Raw genomic sequence first — 20,316 nt, 5'->3', positions numbered from 1 at the left:
GCATCAATCGATCCGGCTTGAGCAGACCTTTCATTTGGTACATGTCTATGTATCTTCAACGGGTCATCCACATAATGTCGAAAAACACAGTGTGTTCTCAAGCGGCAAGTTTCTACTCTGCAGAAATGTCAGAGCAGGCAGGCAGCTCGCAGAGATTGCGCAATAATCAAGATGGTGCCCGCTTATACTCTGAGCAACAAAATAGGCGGGTTTTGGACTTAAAACAGCAAGAGAAAAAAGTTTCAGTTAGAGATTTTGCCTACAGCCCGACTGCACCTGGTACCGGGGGCTCTGTTTTCATCAACCAGCTTAATGAGGTCCCTTTAATGACAATTAAATATTTGAGTCTGTGTAATAGGATGTGATGGTCAATTGTGTTAAATGCATTTGTAATTTTCACCACATAGCCTGTTAGTAAAGACAGATTGATCTTATCTAGTAAAGAAATGCAAGCTAAGGGTACAATTTCCTTAAGCAGCCTGGTTTGAATGGCGTCCAAGAGACATGTTGATGGCTTAGATGAAAAAAAAAAAATCACTGAAGTTAGTTAGTAAACATTAATGACAGAAAGCAGTCTTAATCCATATCAGCTTTTACAGCTTTTTCTAAGGTTCCTGAGTTTGAAGATAAATCAGTAGTGGTTGAGGGCAGGAGGTAATGAATTTTGTCTCAAATTACACTGTTATCATCAAAGAAGATTATGAGGTTGTTATAGGAATACATGGCTCAATAAAACTGTGAGTCTCTGTTAGCCTGGCAACAGTGCTGAAAAGAAACCTGGGGTTGTTCTTATTTTTCTCTATTAACGAGTAATAGGCTGCTCTGGCATTACGGAGGGCCTTCCTATATGCTTCCTATCTTTCCAGATTAAACAAGAATCTTCCAAATTGGTGCAATGCCATTTTCTTTTCCAGTTTTCACAATATTTTTGCTTTAATTTGTACCCTGAGGTGGAAAGTAACAAATTACAATTACTCGTGTTACTGTCTTGCTGCAAAGAAACAGTCATAGCTGCAAGCATGTTGGCCTAGTGGTAAATGAAAATATCAGATATTGTTTATTCTTATCATTATTACTAGATGTAGCCATTTTGCTACAATTAGGCTCCACTCAACAGCTGCGGCAGCCTCTCTACACTGTTTCTACCAAACCTCTCTTTTCTCTGTGAGATAGAAATTTGCGCAGAGCTGTGGAGATCCTTCAGCTGCAGTAGCACATGGATGATGCGTAAAATCAGGAGCGTCGGACTTCATCCTGCCAGGGGGAACGGTCACCCACTGTAGGTTGCAGAGCGACCTGGCACGCTCTGCAACCTCCTGCTGCAGAGCGTGCCAGGTCCAGAAGTTCCTATGGTGCGGAGCCGACTTTCCAATTCACTAAGCCTCGCCTCCAACATGACTCCAACATGAATAATCTACAGTTGATAAATGTACTATTTTCACTAATGGAGGTAGAGAAATAGCTAGATGTTTTGACACAGAGCAAGAGATAGAAGCAGGAAACGATGAGTGATTGAGCAGAAATATTGCAAGTTTAAATAATGAGCTGCTGTAATGAAAAATCTAACAAATTTAATTGGGTTGAGCTGGAGCAGCGAAATTACGTTTTCAGACCAACACACAAGCACCAGTAACCGCAAATGATACAATATGCCCACTGCAGCATATCAGCTCATCAGCACCAACCATCCAATACCAAATGATGATAAAATGTTTGCTCATAGATTTATAAAGAGGCAAATACACTGAGCATGGTGCCTCATCTGGGGAAATCTGGACTTTTGCAAACCCCTGTGGAAGTCTTGACAGCAGGAGCTGCTGGGCGACTTTGGAGAGTATCACCACATTGCATTTCAATACACTCCAACGGTAGGTCCATCTGCCACATCAACAAAGAAAGGGTTTAAGAACAGGATAAAAAAAAATAAAAAAATAAACAGTATTCTCATAGTCTCATGTCATATTTGTCTATTTTAAATCTCAGCAAACAGAACCGCTCCAGAACTGTCCCACAACTAAGTCAACACATGTGAGTGGTAGATTACATCCGTATTGCACATCAATTTCCGACAGGAAAGCCTGGAACTACCGGTGATTAAGTACTCTTAATCAGATGAGATTAATAGTATTCTCCAAGGTACTCATCACATCACCCAGCTGTGTGGCTGTGGTGCAGGGGGCTTCCTGATGTATAATACAATGCAATTTCATGGTCCCTCCTCCAGGCTCCCTAACTTTATTGTATGCTAGGGATGCCACTCCATTCCGCTCACCTGTCATGACCGGAGTGCCATCAGTTGTAACTCCACACTGTAAAAAAGTAGTTATTTTGCAGCTGTGTCTGAAATCTCCTGCATTCACTGTCCACCTTCTGTGACTGGAAAAAAAAATCTTTTTAGAAAGAGTGTGCAAGCAATCTGCACATATAGTGATAGTGACACCTAGCATTCACAGTAGGAACTGCATTTTAATATAGTAAGCGGGTCAAATATAACATTAATTTTAAAATAACTAACAGGCCTTATGAATCAAGGAGCAGCCTACACATGGCTTGTATGTCGTAGCTTGGACACACCTAATCTACAGCCTTGCAGGCATTATGTGCATCAACATGAACATCAATAGATCTGCAGTGGTTTCTTTAGAAACAATGAGTTCCTTTCCGATTCCCAGATTTGGGAGACACAAATTTATACATATTATGGGTATTTTACAATCAAACAGTCAGTATATAGTCCATGTTCCCCAAACTTGCCTTTTGGGTGAAAACTGGTTTTATTCAATACCATTATAACTCAATGTCAGAGCTGATGTTTTTGTCCATAAACCCACATAAACACAGACAAATTCAAATTAACAGATTGCATCACATGCTGTAAACGGTTGCCTCTGGATTACACAGAGACCTGGGGTGTGTATGTGTCTCTGCACATGTGGTCAGATGTGTATGTGTGGGTCCATGTCTACTTTGTGTGAGGAAGTCATTGACAGTACACTTACAGGATTTTGATTATCCAGCTTGCAGGAGGCTGAGACCTGTCTGGACGTCAGGTGGGAGTCACAACACTGAGGAGTGATGAGACAGAGACGGAGAGAGAGACGAGGGCGTATGTCTGGGGCAGAGGACGATGACAATAAGCTGTCTGTCTCAGCTGACATAAACATAGCACTATCAGGATGAGATTATCTACAGCACTGCTCTACAATGTGACACACAAACAAACACACATGCACAGGACATGTGTGTACTTCAGATATAGTCTCTCCTTCACCCTCAGTCTCTCTTGCAACATTTATTTAAGTGTATGCCCTCTAGACAGAGTGGCAGAGTAAATACTGATTCATACAACGCAGCAGTTTGCCTCAGATCTACTGAGCCTTTGTACATCTTTCAGCTCATTGTTTTGGTTTTATAGCCCACATTTTTTCTGTTTTGGTTCACCCCCACCACTTTCATCATTGTTGATTCCAGACACAGCAGGCAGGTTTTTTTCAGTGAAAAAGCAGAGCACCAAAACGGTAAACAGACAAAATTAGCGGCTACTTGGTGAACATAGTGGAGCATTTATCTGCCAAAGAGCTTGGGGTTTCCCTGAGTGAGAGCGAATATTGAACTTGCATTCATAAGGTGGCTGGAAGCACAACTCCAATTGAATGCTAATATTACTCCATATCTGCTGGTGTGTAAATTGGCAACTGTTTGCAGTTCGACAGAGGAATCTGTAGTTAAGGATTTAGCAAGTAAAACTTGAGATGATTATGAACTTGTTTTCATCTGATCTTCCTCTCTTATGAAAGCAAAGAAATGTAAATGCTCTGTACTTGTATAGCGCCTTTCTAGTCTTTTTAACCACTCAAAGCGCTTTTACACTACATCTGCATTCACCAGTCATACACTGAGCCTGAGTGCTCAAACGGAAAGTAACATTCACACTCACTCATACACTGGTGGAACAGCCGCCAGGGGTAATTCAGGGTTCAGCATCTTGCCCAAGGACACTTCGACACGCAACCAAGGGGGAGCCGGGATTGAACTGCTGACCTACCGATTAACGGCCAACCCGCTCTACCTCCTGAGCCACAGCCGCCCCAAGAAATGGGCAAGTTGCATTAAATAATTTATTACATTATTAACAATCACTTGTTAATTGTTAGGAATAATATAGAGTGCCTTAGAGTATCCTTTATAAATTGGGAGAAAGAGTTTATCTTGTGCGCAGGTGATGGTAGCTAACTAATGCATGCTGTGAGCTACTTTATGTTACATACTAGTAACGTTATACTATTTATGGTTTATTTTTTTCATTACTTTAAAAGGTATCCTTTGGAGTTACTGAACACTAGCAGCCTACGGAGCAATTTTTACAAGTGGATCCCTGCCGTGAGTTTTCATGATATAATGTAGACTGACGGTGGTGACAATGCTTGAAAAAACATAGAACCGCAACATAGCATAACACTGTCTGTGCTGTAAGTCTACAGTAAACATGAGTAAACAGTCATGGGGTCCTGAAAAAAAAGCATATTAAATAGTATTGTAAGTAGTATAAAACTCATGCACCTGGGCCATTCCTACTGTCTGGTATAAGGCATCATTGGTGTACTGCAGTTTACAAGGCAGTGTTCATTTTAGTTCTTCCCCATTATGCTTCCTTCTGTTGGTGTAGAGTTTTCTTGTCAGTAAAGATACCTGACACCAGCATTTTAGTTACGCAAATCCAGATTCGATTTGATCCACATTATAATAATTGACTGAATTGAGGGTTCTTGTGCTTTAAAAAACAAAACAAAAAAAATACTGAGCTCCCTTCTTGACAAAAATGATTTTCTATATGTCCTTTCTTCTCTTTTATTTGGTTATTCTTTAATTTTCCTCTATTGGATAAAACTCCATTGGAATAAACATGTTCCATTATCTGTGAAATCTTTAATTATGCATTAGGCTGTGGTGTGCACATTAAAAAGATGCAACTAAAATGCTCATTAAATTTGCATAAGCTACAACATTTAAACTAAGTACAAATACATAGGCAGAGGTCCATTTACCACCCCACAGATGAAAGGGCATTGGATATTAATAGGTGGGGCTGAGACTGAATTCACAGAGAAACCCCTAATCTTGCTAAATTGTCCTTCTCCAGATAATTGACTTTTAATTAATCCCCTTGATATTTGGACAAGCACAGACCTTAGCAATAGGTGGTCTGTGTTGAAGCCCTAGATTGTGGAAGGAAGTGATCTTTGTACATGGGTCGGTAAAACTGTTTCACTACCTGGAAATATTGCCTTGTAAACAGATATGTGAAAACTGTTGTTTCCTAGGACCACCAGCCAAAATTAAGACTACTACATGGGCTTCTTTTGAGAGACAACAGTATCTGATACGCAATGGTTAGACATCGCAGGTAGATATCATTCTGTGTTATCTGGTTTACTCTGTTATTCACTTCTCGTCTTGTTTCAGATCATTACGCTTCCTACCCTTGTGTGTTTCCCGCCTGTGTGATTGTTGTATTGGCGTTTCCCGGGGTAGCACTGAACTATCTTGGTACGATGCATCATAAACTAACAAACATCAGAAGTACGATCGTTTCTCAAAACGGTCGTATCTTATTGGTACCAGCGTAATTTGAACTAACTTAGTTTTAACCAACATAGTTCAAACTAACATGTTTCCAGTTGTGTTTGTCTGTTTTTCACAGTAGGAAACTCACAAAACGTTGTCATATTCTGCCCAAATATCTCAGCTGTGACCAATATTAAGTAACATTATTATGCAAATTTATTATTTAGGCTTTTCATACCTAGTCATACCGGCAATAACAAGAAAATCAACAATATAAATAATATATAACCCAATCAATTTATTTTATCTAACTTTATAGCAAAAGCAACATTTTAAAATAAAAAATTAAGAACTATTAGTGTAATATTAATAGGTGTGTCTTCATTTCAACACTTTAACGCTATCTTGAATCCCTTGGACGCAACTGATTTCAAGGTTTTGAGAATAGCTCAGTGAGACAAGTGGCTGAACTTGAGTAGCCTATGTTATATATTGAGACAGATGTGACAAGTGAGTGTGACAAGTGGTATGTGACATTATAGTTCATAACTCATTATTGCATAAAATAGTCTGTTATAAAATGCGTATTAAGTTTTGTTTATATTAATGGTTATATTATAATGCGTATTAAGTTTTGTCACTGTTTAAAATTAGAGTTATATTAAGAAGTTGAATGCAGATAATACTGATCTTCGTCTGTATGGGTTGATTATTCGTCGATCTTTTGGTAATGCCTTGGGGTTTCAGTAGGGGGATTCCGGCGCGCTCCTCTTCCTCATTCAATACAGACGAGTGAAGGCGGGAGCTGCGTGTGCGTGTTTCCTCAACTTTCTCGTTATTTTCCCCCTTTTTAAGGTAATGACCACTCACAAAACAATGTAGATTTTAACATATGCTGATAGTAGGCTACATTTCGTGATGTTACTGTGGTTTTATATGAGTAAAAGAGACGTTTTACATGCGTATATCGTTAAAGAGTTTTGTGCTAACTGAGAAAATGTGTCTATGTATGCTAGCAGCCGGAGACCTCGTGGCTCCGTCGTGTCAGAGTCCCGCTATATACACGAGTGTTAACTTTGTCGTTGGTGTTTAAGCTAGCTACTGACATCCACATATTTCTGTTGTAAAATTTATTGTGAATTTATCACTAATAAGGGTGAGTTTGTGTCATGCTGAGACAATGAATACTATTGAAAGTATAATTCATTTTAGTGTTATGCGAGAACTAATGTAAAAATGAGTATTAATGTAATTTGATAACTTTGTTAAAAACATTTTACATTTCATATGGTAATTTAGTTAAAAAGATAATTTAGAATGCATTAAGAAGATACTTGTGACTGTGGTCCTGAATCTGATGAGTGCACTAATATTGAAATGTATGTTTTCTTGTATACATTGTTCAAAAACTCATTCAATACAGACGAGTGAAGGCGAGAGCTGCGTGTGCGTGTTTCCTCAACTTTCTCGTTATTTTCCCCCTTTTTAAGGGCACAACACCCCCACAGTTCCAACAGCAAGTGAAAGTAAAGTTATAAATACAACCTGCATCAGAGCCTTTTTATATACACTCTATATTCAGAGCACAGGAGAAAACACACACAGGACGGTTGTCTGATAAATCCTATCGGTGTTTACTCTTCACAGATCTCTCTTTTAACAACATGGATGGTAAGTTAAAGCTATGTCTTTCACTTGGCCTAACACTGCTCACTGTAGGGCTATTTATTAATAATCTAAAACGTATTTTCGGTAAACACATATTTTGCCGAAATGATCCTTACAATGATATTTGAAACATGCTGTAGGCTAGCCTAACTATTGTAGACCTAATCAACAATCAGTAGAATTTTTAATGTGTCAGATAAACATTTAATCAACATTTAGATTGGACTTGGTATCAGATACCCGAACTTAACAGACTGAGATCAGGATCAGGGCCAAATGAACCAGATGATTCCTGTTAAAAGCTGTTTACAAAATGATTAGTTTATGTTGTTGAACAGCGATTGATAGGCTACTGTATAAATATTTACTATGTATCACAAATTGAGGTTATATTGATCACTAAAAAAATTTTTTTATGTATTGATAACATTATTAATTTGTGTATTATGCTAATGCAGATATTTTCTGAGTAGCCTACTAACTACTTATTTTTTCATTTTGATTTTTGATCAATGAGATTCTTTTGTAATTGAGCTTTTATGTATATTTATTTACGAAAACAAAACACAAATAAATGACAGTATAAATGAATGATATTTTCTTTCAGCGTTAAACAGAAGAATTGTCATCTTGGGAAAAACTGGAGTTGGAAAAAGCAGCCTGGCTAACACCATATTTGGAGAGGAACTGTTCGAGATCGATGATTCTCTCGACTCTGGAACAAGAAAATGTCAAGCAGAGACCAGATCTGTCAATGGAAGAAGCATCACTTTGATCGACACTCCTGGTTTCTTTGACACTGATAGATCTGAGGAGGAGCTGAAGTCTGAGATAGTGAGCTGTATCGTAAAGTCCGCTCCTGGTCCTCATGCTTTTCTCATTTTGCTTAAATTAGAGAAAGTCACAGAGCATGAGCAGGCTGTCATCAACAAAATAATCGAATACTTTTCTGAAGAAGCTTTCAAATATGCAATAGTTCTCTTTACTCATGGTGACCAGCTCCGTAAAGGACAGAAAATTGAGGATCATGTCCAGAAGAATGAGTACATGAGTGAGCTGGTGAAGAAGTGCGGAGGCCGTTGCCACGTCATTGATAATAAATACTGGAACGAAAACCCAAAGGATGAATACAGGAGCAACCGGTTCCAGATGGAGGAGCTACTTAACACAATAGAAAAGATCGTGATGGAAAACAACGGGAGCTGCTACACCAATGAGATGCTAAAAGCAGTGGAGGAACAAATACAACAGGAGGAGAAGCAGATTAGACTGGAATCAGAAAACATGTCAGAGGAAGAGATCAGAAAGCTGGCTGAGAATAAAACAGTCAGGGAGGTTTTGGCCAAATTTGTAGGTATTGGAACAGGTGCGTTGTTAGGAGCTTTTTTGGGTATGCCACTGGGTTTATTGGGATTGGTTTCAGGAGCAGTGATGGGAGGTTTTCAAGGATATCTTGTAGCCAAGGAAGCAGCAAAGAGGGCAGTAGTTGCTGTCAAGAAAAAAGCACAATTGACTCTCGGGAAGAAACACAAGCAGTAAGCCAAAATCCTACATTCTGTGATCAGTGACGTCCAATGGTTGCTAATCCATTTTTCTTTAGTCCAGCATATGGAATCTTTATACCCCTAAACAAATTTAACCGAGTTATCATCTAATTGCATTGGTTAGTTGCCATATGAGTCAAATGTTTCCCACAATCGAACCTCCATTCTCATTATTCAGCCATTGTTTATTTCTCTGATGTATTTAACCACCCTTTTATATCGCTTTAGTTAGTTAATAAATTCACTGTAATCAAGGAATTGTGTGTGTTGCCTATTTCTACGTCCCTGCCAAGATAATTGACCCTTTAGATATGAGACTGACTGATTGATTTAAGATAATTGAGCGATTATTAACTAACTGATCACTGGTGAATAATTGTATAATTATTAAAAGCTACCTAGAGGTCCGGAGAGTTTAGGATAATAACAAGTGCGGTGGTGCCCCTTTTTAAACGAGAGCTTTTTATGGATTGATGTTTTCTGAGTATTAAAATTCATAATTGGGTATTAATTCTCATAAAGTTATTAAAATTCATAGCTAGTTTAGACATGCTACAGTAGTCCTATTAGCCGAGTAATAATTTTAGTTGGACTTTTAGCATGTGGGCAGCCATTTGTTACTGCTAACATTAATGATGTTTATGACTTTTTCATCCGTGTCGTGTACTGCATCCAATCTATTCAGGATGACCCAATAGCCGGACACTATACTGAGTTATGGCACCTTACAAGGACTATTCATTCTATGTTATTAGGATTTCTGTGGTTCATTGTGGTGACACCCCGGAGTCAAGAGACTGCACCACTCTCTTAGGGACATTACATAGGCAACTAATTCTTATTCTACAGCAACCTGAAAGTCAGACACGCCAAAGAGGCATTGTCATTCTGCCGACAATTTGAAGTGGCGCTCCTGGTTGCCCAAGGTACGATTTGACAGCGGATCAGATTAACCATTGTGTGGATTTAGGATTAATTGGCGAGGAATTGTAGAACGAGTCCTATACTTCGCTGTGATTGGATGGGATCAATCGGCAAACTTTATTTTGTCACAGACAACGTCTTAGTATCCCATCACAGGATTACACATCACTGTCCAGAGTTGTGGACTCGAGTCACATGACTTGGACTCGAGTAAGACTTGAGTCAAAAATTATGACTTTAGACTTCACAAAATCAAAGAAGACTTGCAACTCGACTTTAACTTTAACTCAAATGTCATGTGACTTCACTTGGACTTGATGATATTTAGGAGTTTGTCATTTGGAAAAGCATATTAATTTGTTAATGACTCATTCTGCACTTAATGAAAAGATTTCTCAATATAGGCCTAATGCTGCTGACTTTAAAAATGTAATATAAATTACATTATAATGTATAATTACTAATTACTTGTTATTACTAGTGTATTTCTAGAGAAATATACAACAGCTTCCATCACCATGAAATCATAATGCATGTTTAAATGTGTTTTATTTGATGTCATCATTATGGCAGTATCTGGCACATCAATGACAAAAAAAATGTGTTTTGTAGGTATTCTTGATGATATTTAAGCCATTTAGAAAAGCATTTTAAAATGTTGATGACTCATTCTGCACTTACTGAAAAGATTTCTCAATATAGGCCTAATGCTGATGAAGCATAGTGTTTCTGGGGCCGGGCCCTACTGATTACTGGACAAAAACACATTTTTCACAGATTTTGGTGAAACTGGATCAAATATGAAGGAGAAATATTATATATTCTAGTGTTCTCTCTGATGTCTCTGTGATTCACAGAGTTTCCTGATGGACAGATGGCTTTACTTGTGGTTGAAGTTAGTTAACAGCTAACTGCTGTTATTAGCTCAGTTAGCTGTGCAACCACTGGTCAGATTAGCTCTGCCTGTACTGAGAGCTCAGAGTACCGGGGGAGTGTTTGTTACACCTTAACTCAAGCACTGGAAGTTTTCAGGCCGTTTGGGTGGGCAGCAGGGAATGATTGCAGGGTGGGGCGCCTAATTGGGAACCGGAGTGAGGCGAGCGGCCAACGACACCTCACTCAGCAGCATCCCAGTGTACACGGCATGAACAACCTCTACCGTCTGTATTCACAGTGGTCAAACTGGCCTCTGCTGGTCTCGGAGGCTGTGCTCCGTCCCGGTCCAGGTACCGTGTTTACTCACTGAGAGCTGGAACTGGTCCACACAGAGTCTTCATGACAGGGTGGGAGCGTAAACCTGGCGAAACACACATTCGGCACTACTGGTGACTGTAAACGCCAATCAGCACCTGCAGCATGTCCCTCCCTAGCTTTGTGTTTTAACAGAAACAGGTACACATAGACCGTTTATTAAAAACATATACAGAGGCAAATTGCACTGCGTTTTCTGTTTCATGGAAACCTTATGAGTAATCCCCGATATTACAAAATGTAGGCCCTACCTGTAATCTGATTACGTCTTTTTTTGTACTGTAACAGAATACAGTTTCTCCCCAGTCTCAAAATTTAGACATGAAAGGGGCATTTCCAGAGTAGGAGCCCATGTCTGTTTTGCACTTGGTAACCTACATTGTGGTCTTGTGGTCTTCGGGTCATTAATGTTGAGGAGTTGAAGAATACTGACTTTCAAGAGACTGTAAATGGGAATGTTGACATAATAGAAACAAATGTGCTCTCAATGTGTTAACACAGGTCTTGTATGATGAGCAATGCCAACAACCAATAAGATGTGCTGCGATTGACATGTGACATGTCCAGAGGGAGAGTTCCACCACGAGCGCTGATGCCCCACCATGTTTTATTACTCCATCATTATTCATAGATTAGCACTGGGTGTGCACGCCAGAATCGAACAATCATACTGTTATGGTTATGGGCCCAGGATCACCTAGAGATGGTTGTCAAAAGTGCAGGGCAGAAAGCTCTAAAGATTCTAAGAGACTATTAATAGTAACAGTACAGGCAGAGACTGGCAAAGGTAAGCCACATGTAATTAGCCTGTATACAGGCTTCTATAAAAAGGGGCGAGACAAAGCGCCGAAAGTTTCTGAAGAGGTGAGCAGCAAGGAGTATACATTCAAGATGGAGCGCGGTGTCAAGGCAACAGGTCTTACGTAACAGAGGACTTCAGCATTAGTAGGTAAGGCGGTAATACTGCAAGTTAGCCACAAAGGTCTATATATATTAATATATTATATATTAAAAAAGCTATGATAGCTTTAATATATTCTGAAAAAAGTAACTATATAATAATGCTATATGGCTATATAAATAACTGTGGTTCAGACAAGCTAGCTCATTTTAGCTAACGTTAGCTAGTTAACTGTTAGCATCAGATAACAACAAGTTAACCAAAATTGATGTTTAATTGCGTTTAGATGATCTATATGTCACAAATGCACTAATATTGGGGAACGAAATGAAAACATTGTTTTGAAGCAATTTTTATCGTATCGTTTATTTAGAGTTTGTAATTTCCTGGAATACTTCAGTTAACATTATGTAAAAAATAAAAAAAAAGATGACTCATCCTGGCCTAATGTTATATCAGTAGACATGCCTCACTGCTTAATGTTAATGTTACTGGACAAAACAAACACAACTTCACTGATTTTGATGAAACTGGATCATGTTTTATGGAGAAAATATTTTTAGATTTTCTCTGCTGTTACTTTGGAGGTTCTCAGACAAGGGCAGGGGGACCCAGCAGAGAATGACGGCGCTCCCCCGCATAAAGTTAACATTAGCAGGTTAGCTTTGGTAGCCCTGCAGCTAGCGGTCTTATTAGCTGACTCAGCCCCGGGAGTCAAACCCGGCAAGAAAACTTGTTAACGTTATTTAATGTCGTTGCGCTGGGTTTGCTGTGACTTTATGATGTCTTTTTGTAGTTTTGATTGGACAATGATTGTGCTGTGTGTCTGTTAGCAGGTTAGTTGTGCATGTAATGCAAAGTTTGACTTCAACCTTTTCACGAGAAAGTCAATAAAAGTAATTTTGACCGTTTTAAAATATGTGCCACTTATCATTAGTTGAATGAAAGACAAACTGTACTGTGATCTCTCCCCCACTTTAATTTGTCTCCTTATTTAACATTATGTCTGGTGCTTAAAAAAGAGCAACATAACATATGGTTAGCGTTAAACCAGGTTTTTTGCGAGTGCAAAAGAACAATCAACTAACCGGCGAAAATGATAAGAATTTGTTAAAAATAGCATATCTCCCTGACAACAGTTAAGACCACACACACGCACAGTGCTACAGTGACTCAGCCCCGCTTCCTCTCACTGACATTGCCGTCTGCAGTCACTATGGCTGTCACTCGTGTTCACTCCGGTAACTCATTAACTTTGGGCCTCCGCGACTAATTTTGTTAAAGGAGTTGTGTTTGGAAATAATTCGCATTAAAACCAAATGAACAACGAAAGGTAAAAGATACAATGCGAGCGATGCTAGAAGAGACGTCTTCCATTTCAGCATCACTGGATTTAACGTTATTAAACAAGACGCCCAGTAAACTGTAGTTGATAACATTAAGCTAGCTGGCCTGTTGTTGGCTAACAGACATTTGTAATTCTCAAAGCTAAACTAATGTTAACCCCCAACAGAGCTATCGTTATATCTGACCTGCGCGTGCAGTCGATATTGACTACCAGCTATGTACAGCGTGCTAGCCTCAAAAACCCACCCAGGTGTTTTCAACATTAACTTAACGTTAGCTCTCCTTATTAGCTAGACTCCTTACATGCTTGCTAATAACTTTTTTCTGGGTCTCCGACATTGACAGCATTGTGTTGGACTGATTTGTGCAGCGGTATTCGAGAGGGAGAGAGAGCGAGTGAGAGAGAGAAGGACGAGTGAGTGAGAAAGAGAGAGGGACGCGCGAGAGAAAGTACTGCGCGAATGCGCTATGGCGCTCTGCAATCAAATAGATTTAAAATAGGCCTAGTAAAAAAAACGAAAAATCAATCTGTGGCGGTCAGCGTTGATATTGTGGCGGGCTGCCACAAATAAATGACCATATGGGAAACACTGGTGTGCATTCCAGGATGGTGTTTTACTCATCTGTTTAGCTGATAAGGGCTCCCCAGAAAGCAATAGCCGTCATTTCACCGTCTAGGTTTACTATAGACCTGATTTAGTCTGGCTATGAGTAACCCACTTCTAGCCACAATAACTTTACAAGTGGTTACATGCCGTTTTTTGCCAAAATAACTTGCAATGTGTATGATATTCCATCATTTAAGCAAGGTCTACAGTGATTACAAAGTGATTTTTTATTTCATTTCTAACGCATGATTTACGTGCAGCCTGTGCGTAGCCACGATTTAGCTCGTAGACAGACCGGCTATTTGTAGGCCAGTTTTAGTCAAAAAAGTCAACAATTAGTAAAAATGGGTTTTGCCCTGGCCCACATGAGATGGTTGATATCCTATTATTTTTGCAATCTCAATAATATCAACAAGATATTAAGTGTCATTAAATTGATATGGTCTATCTGTAGCTACGATTTAGCTCTTATTTGGACAGGCTACGTGTGGTCTGCTTTTAGTCCACTCAGCGAAATAGAGGCAATTAGTGATCTAATAGCAACAGCTTGGCTGTAGCCCTGTTTCAGACCAAATAGGTTACATGTAGTTTTCACCCATGCAGCTGTTGAGGTGCGTGATATCATTTCATCAAATGCAAGTAAATATTTGAAACATTTAAATTTATTTTCGCTGTAACATTCACTACATTAACTTTCATTTTAATTTAAAACAAAATCCAATTACTAGTTTCAACCGCTAGATGTCAGCTGTAGCCCTACTGACACATGACTACTGGCAACGCGAGACTTGAAAGTTAGACATCAAGGACGGCCAGATCTCGCGATAAAGTCATCTGTCATTTTTAAACAAGGGATACATTACGATTTCGGCCTTTCAGCAAGCAACGGGCGAGAGTTTACTGCAAACACTGGAAGCAAAAAGACATTTACTTTGGTCTTGTAAGTATCTGTGTCTTTCTTTGACATGTCTTCATTATTTATCTACATTATATGTTAACGTGTAGGAACCGGGACATTTCAGTGGGTAACAGTGTAACGTTAGAGTAAGGCACGTTGTGGTTAGCTTAACATGCTGCATGCAAGAGTAACTTAACGTTACTAAATGATACCCACTGGTTTCCTTGTGCCCTTACAAACTCTATTATCTGAATTCAGAGGGGGTGAACATAAAACATGTACAACCTTACCTATTATAATTTGTAATGAAAGCCACGCATATTTTACTCACTATTGTTAGATCATTATGATATGAAACTAGGAGTTTTTAACTTTTGACACTAAATATTTATTGTAAATTCTCCGGCATACAGTCAGCAAAGACAACAATAAATATTCAGAACAGAACACTTACATTCATTCAAAAGAATAAAAGCAACTTTCTCTATTTGGTTGTTCTAATGCAACATGGCTAAAACGTGTCCTGTTCAAGTATCTTCATATTTTCCATAGAGATAAATGGGTAAGTAATAAATACTTTTAAATTAAAAAGAAAAAAACTTTATAAATGATTTTTTTTTAACCTTCATTAGAAGCATCATCATGGAACATGTGGGCAAGGATGTCCTGGCGTAGGAAAGTATTTGGAGCAGCAGCAGCAGGAGGAACAGCAGCCCTTAGAGGGGCGTCTGTTGTATTGGAAGTGTTGAGCGGAGGTGTTACAGGATATCATGCAGCTGAGGGAGCAGACACATCACTGGAAGCAGCAAAGAGGGCAGCAGGTGCTGTCATGAAAGATGAAGCAAATGATGTCGTGGAGGGAATATTACTTCCAAAGTTAAAACAGAGTTAAAGCCTTTAATGATACGTGACTCTTGAAGAAGCAGGAGAAAATGGTCTAAACTATCTTTAAACTTTGAGCTGATTGTGTTTATTCATTTGTAATACGCTTCTTAGAATTATGAAAGCTAACCAGAAAATATAACTTACACATACATAATCTTGTTAGACAGGCCTTCTGCTGTTCTACCAAAAAACAGGTCTTTGTAGATCACAATGCAGACCAAGCTTATAAGAACAAAGAATGAATTGAAACATGAAAATATTATATTTCTCCATTTCTGTTTTTCATTGGTAAGGTAATTGATTTATGAATGGTGCATTGGAATAATTACATCTATTTCATAACAGAGGAAGCCAAATATGTTTGTCAAAGATTACTGTAAAGAGTGAAACAAGAATAAGATGTTAATGTTTCACATGTTATCATCTTAGTTCGGTATGTTAGCATTTGTTATTAGCATAAAACAAAAAGTACAATTGAGGCTGACATCATTGGTTGGATGACATTAGTTATGAAAGTATCTGGTCATAAACCAAAGTATTGGACAAATTAAAAATTTAGTCTGATGACAGCGCTAGATAGTCAGGTGATCAGTCACCTTCATCGTCTGGGAACCGTGAATGTCTGTATTTCATGGAAATCCATTTAACATTTGTTGGAATATTTCAGTCTGGACAGATTTTGTGCCAAATCATTGAGCATATTTTTTAACAGAATAAGTGAAAACTTTGATCTGCTGGTGGCCCAATGTCAGGGGAACACCAAAGTCATTAGCATTCATGCTCTGACTGGGTATTTATCAAATTTCTAAATCACTAAAAGCCCAAAATGAACAATCTAATAGTGGTATAAAAGTCTTGGAGGCAGAGTATTTCTACACTGTGGTATTGCTATATTTCAGTACAAGATCTGAGTACTTTGCTGACACTACCTGAGAAGAAAAAAGAGATGAAGGAGGGAGACACATTAAGCGATGAAGAACAGAAATAAAGAATGTAACAGCTTCAGTGTCTTTGCAGAAACATTTAGTTAAATTTCTGACAAAAAAAATACAGACTGAGAATTTTAAAACTTAACTGTCTTTGAATTTCACTGACGTCTGTGATTGTCTCTGATGCTGCATGTGCTCGTGTTGTGTCTGGCTATGTTGAGATCTTGATCTCGATGAGATTACCTGATTAATAAAGGTTATATCTATTTCAGTGGGCTAGAGGTTGTCATATATTGTACTGACTATAAAGCTCTACAATCTGTGATGTGTGATTTTGAGATATATAAATAAAATTGACTTGACTTGAACTAAAACCCATCACACTTTAGACACCAGAGGGCCCCAGTACCAAACTGTTCTGTTTTAGACAGAAGAGAAGACATAGGGATTTTCAAACTCCTTCAAGCTGAAGACTGCAAACTGCCACTTCCTGTAAACCTTCCCTGGTCACAGGTCAGAGCTTGACCAGCCAACAGAGGTTCCTCACATATACCTCGGTGTTCACACAACTTTGGTTTGAGCCTAAACATGTCAGGCAGGGATGAGCAGCTCATTAATACAATTAGCAATTTTGTTGCAGTTTCTTATCTTTTGACATTTGTTTTGTTATTTATTTACTCAAAGCATTAGGCTTTAATTATCCTATAGACAAACAAGCCTGTTGATAATCTTCATCCTGGTCAGCGACCCTGTGGTCACTCAAGTGGTACAAGACCGTGTACTGCATCTGCTTCATCCTCTACTTGGCTGTGGTGGTGCTGTGTGGGCGAGTGCACTGACAGTCTCCCCATCTTCTTCGGGCTTTTAAAATACAGTTAAAAAGACAACTGCAGCATGCCTCTGTTTCTTATTCTCACCCTGTATTCAGTAGCTAAATAAAATGGGTGGTGAAAATGCACTTTTTTTCTGTACTGCCAATGTTGACTGTGAGTTAAGGTTACCTCTTATTCTTTAGACAACGTTTTAGTGAATAGTGATATATCTTTTGCCCTATGCTTTTGACTCCAATGTGCAGATAATATTTCCCTTCAAGTACAGATAAAATAAACAAAATCATTTTAAATGAGAAATCAGAAAATCTTAAATAAAGGTTGAATTGAATTAAAGTAATGTTTACTCATTAATGCATAAATCACTATAACCCAATGACCTTAACATTTTTGTGAAACTGGTCATTCTGCGTAATGAGTACTTTTACTTTTAGTACTTACAGTCCCCTCCAAAAGTATTGGAACAGCAAGGCAAATTGCTTTGTTTTTGTTGTTCACTGAAGACATTTGGGTTTTAGATCAAAAGATGAGTTCATGAGACAAAAGTTCAAAATTTCAGCTTTTATTTCCTGGTACTCACATCTAGATGTGTTAAACAACTTAGGAGATATTACTGTTTGTATTAGACCACAGCACTCTTAGGTGAGCAACAGTATTGGAAAAAATAATCTTAAAGTAAATAACATTTAATATTTGGTGGCATAACTCTTACTTGCAATAACTGCCTCAAGCCTGCGACTCATCGACATCACCAAACTGTTGCATTCTTTATTTGATGCTATTCCAGGCTTTTACCGCTTTCACTTGTTTGTTTCGGGGTGTTTCTCCCTTCAGTTTCCTCTTAAGGAGGTGAAATGCAGCTCTGTTGGGTTAAGGTCAGGTGATTGACTTGGCCAGTCAAAAACCTTCCAATTTCCCCCCTGATGAAGTCCTTTGTTTTGTTGGCAGTGTGCTTTGGGTCATTGTCCTGCTGCGTGAAAAAATTCCTCCCCATTAGTTTCAATGCATTTCTCCGTAAATTGGCAGACAAAATGTTTCTGTCCACTTCTGAATTCATTCTGCTGCTACCATCATCAGTTACATCATCAATAAATATTAATGAGCCTGTTCCAGAGGCAGCCATGCACGCCCAAGCCATGACATTACCTGCACCATGCTTCACAGATGAGCTCGTATGCTTCGGATCATAAGCAGTTCCTTTCTCCACGCTTTGGCCTTTCCATCACTTTGTAGAGATTAATCTTGGTCTCATCAGTCCATAAGATTGTGTTGCAGAACTTTTGCGGCTCGTCTCTGTACTTCTTTGCAAATTTCCATCTGGCCTTCTGATTCTTCCTGCTGATGAGTGGTTTGCATCTTGTGGTGTGGCCTCTATATTTCTGCTCTCTGAGTCTTCTTCCAACAGTAGATTGTGATACCTTCACCCCTGCACTGTGGAGGTCGTTGGTGATGTCACTTACTGATGTTTTGGGGGGTTTCTTCATAGCTCTCACGATATTTCTGTCATCAACTACTGTTTTCCTTGGCCGACCAGTTTGATGTCTGTTGCTCAGTACACCAGTAGATTCTTTCTGTTTCAGGACGTTCCAACTTGTTGTGCTTGCTATGGCCAATGTTTGTCCACTGGCTCTTGTCGATTTTCCTTCTTTTCTCAGCTTGACAATGGCTTGCTTTTCTCCCACAGACAGCTCTCTGGTCTTCATGTTGGTTTATCCTCTTTAACAGGAAATGCAGTCTTTGTAGGTTTGAACCTCACTTGAAAAATGGGTGGGTTCAAACAAAGGGTGGTATGTCCTGAGTTGTTTAACGCTTCTAGATGTGAATACCACGAAATGAGAGCTGAAATTCTGAACTCTTGTCTCATGAACTCATCTTTTGATCTTAAACCCACATTTCTTCAGTGAACAACAAAAACAAAGGAATTTGCCTTACTGTTCAAATACTTTTGGAGGAGACTGTAAATCCACATATCTCTGTCAAACTAAGTAAAGCTCCCACTTCCTGGCAACATCCATATATTGTTAAAATATGTTAATTAATATGTTAATAATAATATATTGTTTTATTCTTACTTGAAAGGAACTTGTTCTCTATAATTTAGATATTGAGTCCAAAAATATTTCACTATTCACTAAAACATGACATTCAGAATGTCTACTCTCTAATCTGCATGGTGCTCCTTTTAAAGAGGTAACATTATGATATATTATAATATTATAGGAACGGTATTATGAAAGCCACAACACAATCACATACCACAGTCCACCTTGTGTGCTTGCTGAGTGCCTGTGTGCCTCATATGATACATTAACCTAAATAAATGCAGGGGTGATTTCAGACCATTTTTTGGGGTGCTGAAGCACATTATGAAATGGCTGATTTCTGTCCACATAACTTTTTGAGAGCATTTGTTTAAAACGTTCCTAAAAACAGCTTGCACAAAGAAATGCTAACCAACAAATGAAAATGCTTTGAGAAGGTCGATTTGCACAATAAGAAAACATGCAATGCAATATAGTTTTCCCTCATATAATAAATACATTTTCACCGTAAATTGGAGCAGAAAATGTCTCCAGAATGCAGGAAAACTTTTAATGCTCTAAATTTTCTGGTTAGCTGTTTTTTGCCAAAGGAAACAGAGACCAATGTTTCTTTTTTACTTTGTTTTAAAATATGTTTATTAGTGCAATAAGGCATGGTAATGACACATATTTCAACAAAAGACAGGAATACAACCAACATTATCCAGTGGGTTTATAAAAAACTGGAGATCTACTCTATGAATGCTGTTAAAACTCTTTTGAAGTACTCTGGCTGATCAGTCAGTCCGAAACATTTTTTGCTTCATCTAAGACAGACTGAGCTTCTTTCTTGTCAGCCATTGCTGCCCCACTTGCTGCTTCCTGTTGTGTGTCTTCTCCTTCAGCTTTAATATATTCTCTAAAACCTTTTATCACCGCTCCAAC

At 38.6% G+C, this 20,316-nt stretch overlaps 3 protein-coding genes across 4 annotated transcripts in view; 1 reads left to right on the top strand and 2 right to left on the bottom strand.

Annotated features, from left to right (window-relative positions):
* LOC123979798 (GTPase IMAP family member 9-like) overlaps window positions 1-20,316 on the bottom strand; it is a 46,590-nt gene that overhangs the window by 23,609 nt on the left and 2,665 nt on the right. The window lies entirely within an intron of this gene.
* LOC123979814 (GTPase IMAP family member 7-like) lies at window positions 6,205-8,994 on the top strand. Its single transcript, XM_046063918.1, has 3 exons — window positions 6,205-7,091; window positions 7,213-7,236; window positions 7,841-8,994. Exons 2-3 carry the CDS (start codon window positions 7,230-7,232, stop codon window positions 8,770-8,772), a joined length of 939 nt encoding a protein of 312 aa, XP_045919874.1. The 5' UTR covers window positions 6,205-7,091; window positions 7,213-7,229; the 3' UTR covers window positions 8,773-8,994.
* The window catches only part of LOC123979811 (GTPase IMAP family member 7-like), a 19,616-nt gene continuing 19,310 nt past the window's right edge, over window positions 20,011-20,316 (bottom strand). The window contains exon 3 of one of the 2 annotated variants that reach the window (XM_046063916.1): window positions 20,011-20,297. In XM_046063916.1, the coding sequence (XP_045919872.1) occupies window positions 20,173-20,297 (125 nt within the window). In that variant the 3' untranslated portion in view covers window positions 20,011-20,172. The remainder of the gene's footprint in view (window positions 20,298-20,316) is intronic. The other variant, XM_046063915.1, reaches the window with a different exon arrangement.

Source organism: Micropterus dolomieu, linkage group LG12 (assembly GCF_021292245.1).
Source record: "Micropterus dolomieu isolate WLL.071019.BEF.003 ecotype Adirondacks linkage group LG12, ASM2129224v1, whole genome shotgun sequence".
NCBI classification, from domain to species: Eukaryota; Metazoa; Chordata; class Actinopteri; order Centrarchiformes; family Centrarchidae; genus Micropterus; species Micropterus dolomieu.
The sequence above is the reverse complement of the archived record's forward strand: the minus strand, read 5'-3'. Positions and strand labels throughout refer to the sequence as shown.